Raw genomic sequence first — 8,847 nt, 5'->3', positions numbered from 1 at the left:
AAAGTATTCAGATCCTTCCTATGGTGTCTCATTATGTGAAGTTACAAAATGATGCATAAGTCACTCCTCTACACACACCAAAATGGTGGACAACCTGACCACACTCCATTTTGGAACAAGTAATAGGTTTATTCCATGCTGAAAAAAAGAAGAAAGAGAAAACAACGTTTCGGCCGTGGAGTCCATTTTGGTTACATTGGTATCCTTATCCCCACCTATGCAGGTGACTCTCACTATCTACCTACACCTCCCTCTGTCTCTGGAAGTCTACTAGATCCTGCCAGCAGCAACATATTAAAGCACATCTGAGCTTGCAACCATCAGAGCTTCAGAACCCGTCTACAGTACTACAAGTCCCCAAAAGAAATGCCATCTGCCTTAATGTACACAGAGCTTTCCCAGGCAGTATGCCTTGGCAGTATCATGGGGCCCACAAAGCTTTTTTGTCCACACACCTCCCTTGCAGCCCATGGGAGTTTCCTGGGCAGTATGCCTTCATAGTATCGTAAGCCCCGTAAAACACAAAACAGAAGCCTAAACTCTTTGAGCTCAGACTAACTTCCTTAGTCCCACTCCATAACATAGCTGTGCAGCTAGTCTGCTCATCAGCTCCTCTCTTTGAGACCGGACTTTTTCACAAGACCTGTTTAAAACAAATCTCTTTCCCCTAAGATAATCCACTGAGACTGTCCCAAAATATAACACTCTCACTTCTTGTGTCTGGGCTCAGTCACTCACTATATATTTCTCCATTCTCCCTCTGAGGCCCACACTATCCCCAACGACCTTGGCCACATCACACTTACAGTGGTTATGACTCCTGCTCTACTTCTTCCATCTTCTTCTAAACCTTCTTCTGATCTATGACTGCAACTGGTGATTATCGGCCAACTATGCCAAAATTATATGGGTGTCATGAATATATACAGTAGTTACCCAAACATGTAGGAAATTTGTAGATGACTACACCACTTTTTCTGCCTAAACAGGTTGTTTGTATCTCCCAGAATCACCAGTACAAACAGTAATACTACTGTAATAATTGCCCTTTTTATTACTCTTAGTGTAATAAACCTAGCACAGCAAACACACATAAAAACAAGAATTAAATTCATACTCCCCAGTAAACCATCCCAAAAGTCCCAAAAGAAAGGAAATAAAGAGTCCAAAGGCAATACCTTCCTGAAATAACTCTGTCCTGTATTCTAGCATGCTTTCTTCCACCATAGCAAAGAAAGCACAAAACTCCATCTAGTCCTTTGGTTCTGCCGAAGCGATCTCTCCAGTAATGGCATTCCCGAATAATGTGGTCCATTATGCTCTCAACAACATGTTTCTGTGATTCCAGCACACGGCTGGGGGAAGTAGATGATTCCTATTCCTTCCTCTGCTGCTCTCTGTAGAGTCTCCCTCTGATGTCCGAGTCCTCCCCCGTGTCCAGTATATCGCTCTGTGTTCCCCCACATTCTCCATTTTCATGTCCTTCTGACTGAAGCTCATAAAGCCACTTCCTGGCTAGAGCTCAGGACTTGAAATGAAGGGTGGGAGTGTTCTGGTGATGTCTTGGCTGTAGGCAGAGCTATCAGCCAGGGCTACTTAAAGAACTGAGTGTATGTAGATTTCCAGGTGTAACATACATTGCCTACTCTTTCCTGCTCTGGAGTCCCCTCCCAGTCTCAGGCTTAGTTTAGTCTGTCCTGCAGTCCCACATGTCACCTCTGAACTCTGTGGTAATTGATGGACATGTACTTACACAGCGTGTCAGTCAATCTTTCTTAATCAGCACCTGCCCCATTGTTTGCACCCGGAAGGCAAGAAGACCTTGATGCTACCCCCCAGTCCTTGCTGATGTGAATTATAACAGAATGCTGCCCCCACAGAGTTTGACAGTAGGAGTGGTGATAAGTGATGCACCATTTTAGGTTTGCATCAGCTTTGTAGTTTGGCAAAAATGTTACAAGTTTGTCTTGTTTGACCACAAAACCTTTTTCCACATGTTAATAGCATCACTTGTGTTTTGTTACAAACCCCATGCTGGATTTAAATTGGGTTTTTGTTTCAGTTCCATACAAGTTCCCTTTGTGAAGTGACAGGGATATAATTGACCTCTGGATGTTTTCTCTCATTGCAACTAGTTAACTCAGAAACAGAAACCAGAAACATTTCAATTTTGTTGTTTCTTACCACAAAACCTCTTGCCACATGTTTGCAGTATCACTTAAATGCTTTGTAACAAACTCCATGTGGAATTTGAGAATAAATTATTTTCAATAAATAAAAATCAGCTTTATAGAATGGCTGGGATATTGTTGATTCATGGATATTTTCTCTCTTCTCAGCCACCAAGCTCTGTAATTCTCCACAACTCAAAGTCACTATTAGCTTCACAATGCTGACATCCCTAAGCTGCTATCTCCTTGCTCAGCCACTCAGTTTGGAGGGAGAGTCTGATCTAGGCAGTGTCTCAAAGTGCCTTTCACTTCTATATGGTTGTCTTGTTTAAAGAGATATTAGAGGTCTTTGAAGTGCTTTGATACCCTTCTCCTAATCTGCAGATTTTTGTTTTGACGGCATCTGTTTTTTTCTCTTGATGCTTTCCCCCTACGCTTCAGCAAAAAGGATTCTCGGTCAATATTGTCTTATAATATTAAAATACAGGAATTGTATTCTTCTCTTTCACATTAATAAATACTGAGTATATTATATATACTGTGTAATCATAAATAGTTTTCATGGATTAAAAAAATATATAAATTATGTATTACTTCCTGTAATAAATAGATGCTTTGTTCAAATTCTACAATAACATGTGATGATATGTCATTCTCTCCACAGTTTACAGACAGCACCAAGTCTGTTTGTGAAAGAGCTCCCTTTATTACTCTACCCTACTGTGTGGACGTGCATGCATCTATTGGGTATTTTCAGTGATCTCTAGATAATACTGCAAAAGACTGCAGGGCAGTCCACTGGAGTCAAATGTATGAAGAAAACATTTTCCTGCATTTTGAATAATAAACTGCCATGTCACAGAAGAACTTAAATGTGTAGACATTTATCAGAGAAATTTATTATTACAGTTTGTTCCTTCAAAAATACATCATACCCCAAAAAAGCGTAGTCTTGCCTTCAAAAAGTCAATGTGAATTCTAGATTTCTATCCAGTAAATGATCTTTTGCAGTTTGTGAAGCATGTTATTTTGATCTCCCAAGTCTGGTCATGGTGAAGTTAAAATTGAGCAATAGTCTCCCTCTAGCGGCAGCAGTTTTCAATTACTGAGTGTCCTGCACGTCATTTTACATTTTCGTAATAAATAGATAATCCCAGTTTGCTTACAAATGTTGTCTGGTGCACTGTACTTTTGCACCATTTTTCCATAATGTTTCTCATGGAATTGTGCTTCACTGTAATTAAAACGCAATTTCCCATACCTTTGTATTTTATACTTTTTTACAAACCATGATGGAAAATTTCAGGGAATCACAAAAAACTTAAGAAGTGAGGGTGATGCATTGGTGGGCCAGACACCCAGAAATTCTTGTTTGGTATCCCCAATAACCAAACTATTATCCAAGAGACTGAAGAACATGCACCCTTCAGATGAAAAAATGAGGACGCCTAAAACACCACTGCCCTGAATTGAAAGCATTACAGAGTTATGTTTGGTCCCATAAAATGATGTGATGGCCACCCCAACATCAAATTCTAAAACTTAATCACTTTTAATACAAACTACAATAAATGAGTCTAAAGCAGACAAAATTGATCTGGTAAAGCTTTTAATTCCATATCCTGTTGTGAATATTTCTTGAGGTGAAACAACATTTTAAATTTTCATGTTCTGCAGAGAAGGTCCATAAAGTCTGCCTTATCATTGTTTCATCCTTTATTTTAAACTACCTTTAGAAAATTGCTAGACTGTACCAAATGAAGAGTTTGTAAACTCTAATAAGCATCCCATAGAATTTATTTTCATCCATGTTTTATTTCTTCTCACCTTCAATAGATCTAGTGTCCTTACAGTTAGGTTACGCTAGGTTAATCATGTTAGAATTAACTAAACGATTTAGGATATTCACATTTTTTATTTTTGTTAACTCAGGTTTTGTGCTGGGGCTCTATGTTCTCTGTAGGGGTCATATTTGCCATCGCCCCGGGTCTGTCAGGAATTGTCTGCCCTTCGTTGCTAGGGTTTGCTGTAACGAAGCTCCAGTGGTTAACATCGCGCTCGGCCTTGTGGGAATCCAGAAAGGTCTGAGCTGTGACTTCATATTCTTTTCCGTAAGGTGTCCTGTGAAAAAGGGGTACTCCTGTTTTATGTTGTGTCAAGAGGTCTGGTCATCAGCCAACCAACAGGGGTTCATTTTGATCAAGAGGACTAATCCCTCCCCCTTTCCAGATAAAAATAAAGCGAGCTTGATGGGAGGACAAGCACCCCCTTTAAATTCAGCACTGTTATTGACATTGTTATTTAATGTATGAATGATAGGGTCATATAAATTACCATAGTAAATAGCCCCCCCACAGATTTGCCTAGGAGAGTGCTGCTGTTGGACTACAATGGACTTTATAGAGTTTCTTCTACAACCTGAGCTAATATAGTTTAACCACAGATATCAGTGTCCTTCAGTGTGACTATAAGGACAGAACCCATTCAGCGCAACGAAGACTGGACATTTTTTCTAAACACCCGTATATGATATGTTCTTATTTTTTGCATTTCTGAAAACAAATTACCAATATGAATCATTTGCTTGTTTCAGCTTACCATATAATATAATTTCCAAGGGCAGCTAAACATTGATTTGTCTTGCAATGACTGATAAGCACTTTTGAATTCGCCTGTAAAGAACAAAAGGAAAAAAAACATACATTTTGACAGAAACTCGTATATTACTCCAAAAAATAATAATAATAATAAACTTTATTTTATATAGCGCCTAGGAGCAGACACAGCACTGGTTAAGTTAAAGCCATTTTGAATGGCATTAGGCTTATCTTAAGGCCTTCCTATTGTGCAAATAAGCCAATATATCTTGTATCACCTCAGTACAATGGGATGATCTCTTATATGCGTAAGTGTGCAATTTGTATTATTTTATAGTTTTTATATACTTGCGAGTTTGCATTTGAAAGCTGTGGAGGACAGTCACTGACTTCAAGAGCTAGCAATCAGTGAACAGGAAATGGACACAGATATGCTACTGTATTTGCTGGCATGTACGCTGAAGAGGACACTATCAGCACACAGCAATTACAAGACTTTTTGAGTGTTGCCAACAGACAGGAAGACCTGGAGCCCAATTTCCTCCCCTCAGCCCAGAGGTACGATGGTTGACATGTGATGTGTTGTCACAGTGACATGGCTTCAGCTGAGGCTGGAAAATCATCTGCTCTCACAGAATCTGACCCCCAGGAATTGCTAACCAGTACTATTACTTAGGTACTGAAGTTCATAGCTTCTTAATCAGAGTCAAACTGTTCCCTGATCAGTAATTAAAAAAAGCAGAGATAATCTGAAGCATTAAAATATGAGTAATGTGATTTATATGTCCTTGAATGAAGACAACAAAATTAGGTTGAATGGGTAAATAACATACAACAAAGCCTTACTGGTACAGGGAATCCTTCATATTCAATGCGCTCTTGAGGGTCGTAGTACACTGCCTGCCACCACGTCAGGAATGAGGGCTCATCGGTCAGGATCACCTCTTGTAGTCTGGATTTCTTTGCACATTTTTGGAATGTTTTATGATCACTTGCTAAATATAACTGCCAAAGTAAGAACAGAGAGAGAGGAGGAAATTGATATACAGTTTGACAGTATGGTGAGTGATCAGACTTGTTTACTCACCTTCAATCAATATGCAATGAATTTCATTCTGGAACTGTATATACGCCAGATTGATTTTCTTAAAATAAAGCTTGCACTTCAACCATGAACATAATGTAAACTAAGTAGTTGTTTTTATTTAATAGCTGAGAATAAAATTAAACTCACTTCTCCTGCAAAGCCTTTTGTGGTTTGAAGAGAAAAGCTCTGATTGTATCTCAGGGGCTCTCCTACGGGACTCCCGTCCACACTGGTCAAGTGAGAAAAAAATAAGCAGAATGAATTAGGTCAGGTGTCTTTCATGCATGGCTTTTTTTTCCACACACTCGTGACTGGGCTCTCACCTCGTGATCACAAACGCGTTCCTCGTGCAAGGTGCCAGGCTCCTGCTCGCGCTGACTTCGCAGGGCGCGCAGACGGAGGAGGCCGCACGGAGCTCGCTCGCGTCCGTGTTCATGCTGAGCGCTGCTGGCTCGCGAGGGGAGTCCAGGCTGCGGCCACGGTCTCTGGCGGAGTCCAGGTTCACCAGCATTATCACGTCCCCAAAGTGAACCAGCCCGTCGTTCGTCACTGACAAGTCGATCTGCAAGGGGACAGAGGACTCGGCTGTTCTCGCAGTCTGGGCAAAACGTTGCTTGGACAGTTAAACAATAACACTTAGCCCCTTAGCCTCATTTACTGTGAGGATACTATAGGAAAGGCGTTTGATCAATCAAACGCATAATGAAATGACAGGTAGCAGGCATTTGTCAGATTATAAATGATCTACAAGATTATTAAAATTGGCACCATTTACAATAATCAGCCAAGCCCCCATAATAGTGTGATACAATCAGACAATCAGTTTTGTTGTTACTGAACTGTTCAATGCACAGTTGTAGATACTCCCTTCACAGCGAAGGTCTAGTAGCAGTGTGCTGTACTGTGATCCCTAGACGTTCGTCACGGGCAACAGGTTTAAGCAGAAGTTCCCTGTCTGTTCCTGCATTTTTGTATCCTGTTCCTGATGGATTAAGCAAGAGTGTGAGCAGATTCACAATGCGGACAGGCAGGAACCCTCCAACTCTCAGGAAAAGAAGCTGAAACTTCAGGATTGGCATTAACACATCACTTAGCATCCTCAGCATCATCATCAATAATAATTAATAACAATGGTGTTAAAGAGAAACACAACCTGACAGCACCTTCTTCAGAATATTCTGCCTCAGGAACCCTGTTCTCTGGACAATCAGTTCTCCTTTTTCCTTCTTGTCTAAGAAATCCTTCAGAGTGTCCTATGGAACAACAATTTTGAGACAGTTACATTAAAAAAGTCCAATGTTATTACAGACACAAATAGGTGAAGACAATCTTAGGAAAATAAGGGATGACTTACAGATGATTGGGACAGCTGTATAGACACCTTTACATTATTTCCCTTAGGGCACAAAAATAAATAAGCAGGTGTTCATACCCCACATTAAAGTTTGAAATTAATTTTCCTCTTTCAGATTGTAATCTGATGACTTGATGAAATGATTATTTAAAGCCTGTACTATCTTACGTCCACCTGTCCAGTGACTGTAATTCTTCTTTACTGATTTGAGCAAACTAGTTTATACAGCCAAGGCGACAGACATACGGAAGTCCTTCGTGTCCGAGTATTAACGGGGTCGCGGATATTCGACACCAATGGGTGCCAGACCTGTTCCTAGATCAACCCTGTCTCTCCTGGGTTGTACTGCAGCCGGTTTCTTATTCACACGTTAATTGACATCGATTTTATATTCGTTGCATGTACGTTTTTTTTTAATCTTTTCAATTCTGTACATTTTAAATGAAACTTGCAATTGGTGCCGTATCACCCCTCTGCCATTTCTAAACTGCTGCTGAGCTTTACTCAGCCCGGGTTAACCGAGGACCTGGAAAGCTGCACCCCGCAGAGCTCGGTCTTCTCCGCTGACAGGTTTGAGTGCAGCCTTACCTCTTCGAGGGTCACATCTTCACTCCAGTTCCCGACCCGAACCCTGGCGCTGTACGTTCTGACGCTCATGGCGGAGGTAAAATCAGGTGCAGAAGCTGCTGTCCTGCGGGTCTGTGTCTCCGTAGCGCCCTGTAGCCTCTGGAGGCTCAGTTTTGTTTACACGCTTCCATGGTTACGGCTGTGACGTATCTGCAGCGCGACAATACCTTATGAAACCAGGCACGTCTGTCGACAAGGAAAGTCACTTATATTTCTATGAATATGAAGTCAGTTTTATATCACAAAACCCGATTTATTACCATATTTGACAAGTGTGGGAGTACAGTATAATAAATAGCACGTGTATTTCTCCTACTAATTTATTAAACTTCATTACGTCATTCATTGGCCTCCTAATAATCCCCATCTATAAATTTGCCCTCGTCACTCTGTTCTCCTCCCCACTCATAACTGATGTGTAGGTGAGTTACTAGCGCACTATGGCTGCCGTCGCATCATCCAGGTGGGTGCTGCACATTGGTGTTGGTGTTGGAGGGGAGTCCCATTACCTGTAAAGTGTTTTGATTTGAGTATCCTTTTGAGTGAAAGGAATTATTATTATTACCTCGCCATTTGCTAGCTGAACAGGAACTGTTGCATTGAAACTACTGAGCATCAGTACCTAACCTGTTGCTGTGGAGAGAAAGAGAAATTCACACTTCGGCGACGTGGACAGCTTACACAGTGTGACCGTAAAAAAAAAGTCTGGTTCAAATCTCTACAACAAAATATAGGCGAGTAACTAACTTTCAAAAACACCGATGCCGTTTTAGGAAATCAATCGGTAGCTTTAGAATTATTTTTACAGCTTCTTCCTTGATAATGCAAATATCTGCAAATAAAATCGTATCTCTGTCACTCTGAAAACAAACACGACTCCCACGGCCGTCACCCCAAACACACACAGACGTATTAATATCTGCAAATTTTAGTTTTCAGTCCTAAACCATTTTTTTTTTGTAAATCAATCAAGAATTTGACGAGCAGATTAAAGAATTCTCTAGAGTGTGC

At 40.7% G+C, this 8,847-nt stretch overlaps 1 protein-coding gene across 1 annotated transcript; it reads right to left on the bottom strand.

Annotated features, from left to right (window-relative positions):
- Positions 1–3,770: 3,770 nt before the first annotated feature.
- On the bottom strand, positions 3,771–7,949 carry cfap161 (cilia and flagella associated protein 161). Its single transcript, XM_088921526.1, has 7 exons — positions 7,798–7,949; positions 7,019–7,108; positions 6,179–6,417; positions 6,003–6,084; positions 5,615–5,773; positions 4,770–4,843; positions 3,771–4,292 (listed from the first exon to the last, which is right to left on the bottom strand). Exons 1-7 carry the CDS (start codon positions 7,864–7,866, stop codon positions 4,100–4,102), a joined length of 906 nt encoding a protein of 301 aa, XP_088777652.1. The 5' UTR covers positions 7,867–7,949; the 3' UTR covers positions 3,771–4,099.
- Between the last annotated feature and the right edge of the window lie 898 nt (positions 7,950–8,847).

This window comes from Atractosteus spatula, chromosome 7 (assembly GCF_055471065.1).
Source record: "Atractosteus spatula isolate fAtrSpa1 chromosome 7, fAtrSpa1.hap1, whole genome shotgun sequence".
Classification (NCBI taxonomy): Eukaryota; Metazoa; Chordata; class Actinopteri; order Semionotiformes; family Lepisosteidae; genus Atractosteus; species Atractosteus spatula.
The sequence above is the reverse complement of the archived record's forward strand: the minus strand, read 5'-3'. Positions and strand labels throughout refer to the sequence as shown.

Coding starts and splice junctions, on each gene's coding strand:
- cfap161 (XM_088921526.1), bottom strand. CDS start 7,866: ATGAGCGTCAGAACGTACAGCGCCAGGGTTCGGGTCGGGAACTGGAGT. Junction 7,109..7,797: donor AAGATGTGACCCTCGAAGAG/GTAAGGCTGCAC, acceptor GTTGTTCCATAG/GACACTCTGAAGGATTTCTT. Junction 4,844..5,614: donor ATGAAGGATTCCCTGTACCA/GTAAGGCTTTGT, acceptor TGTTCTTTACAG/GCGAATTCAAAAGTGCTTAT.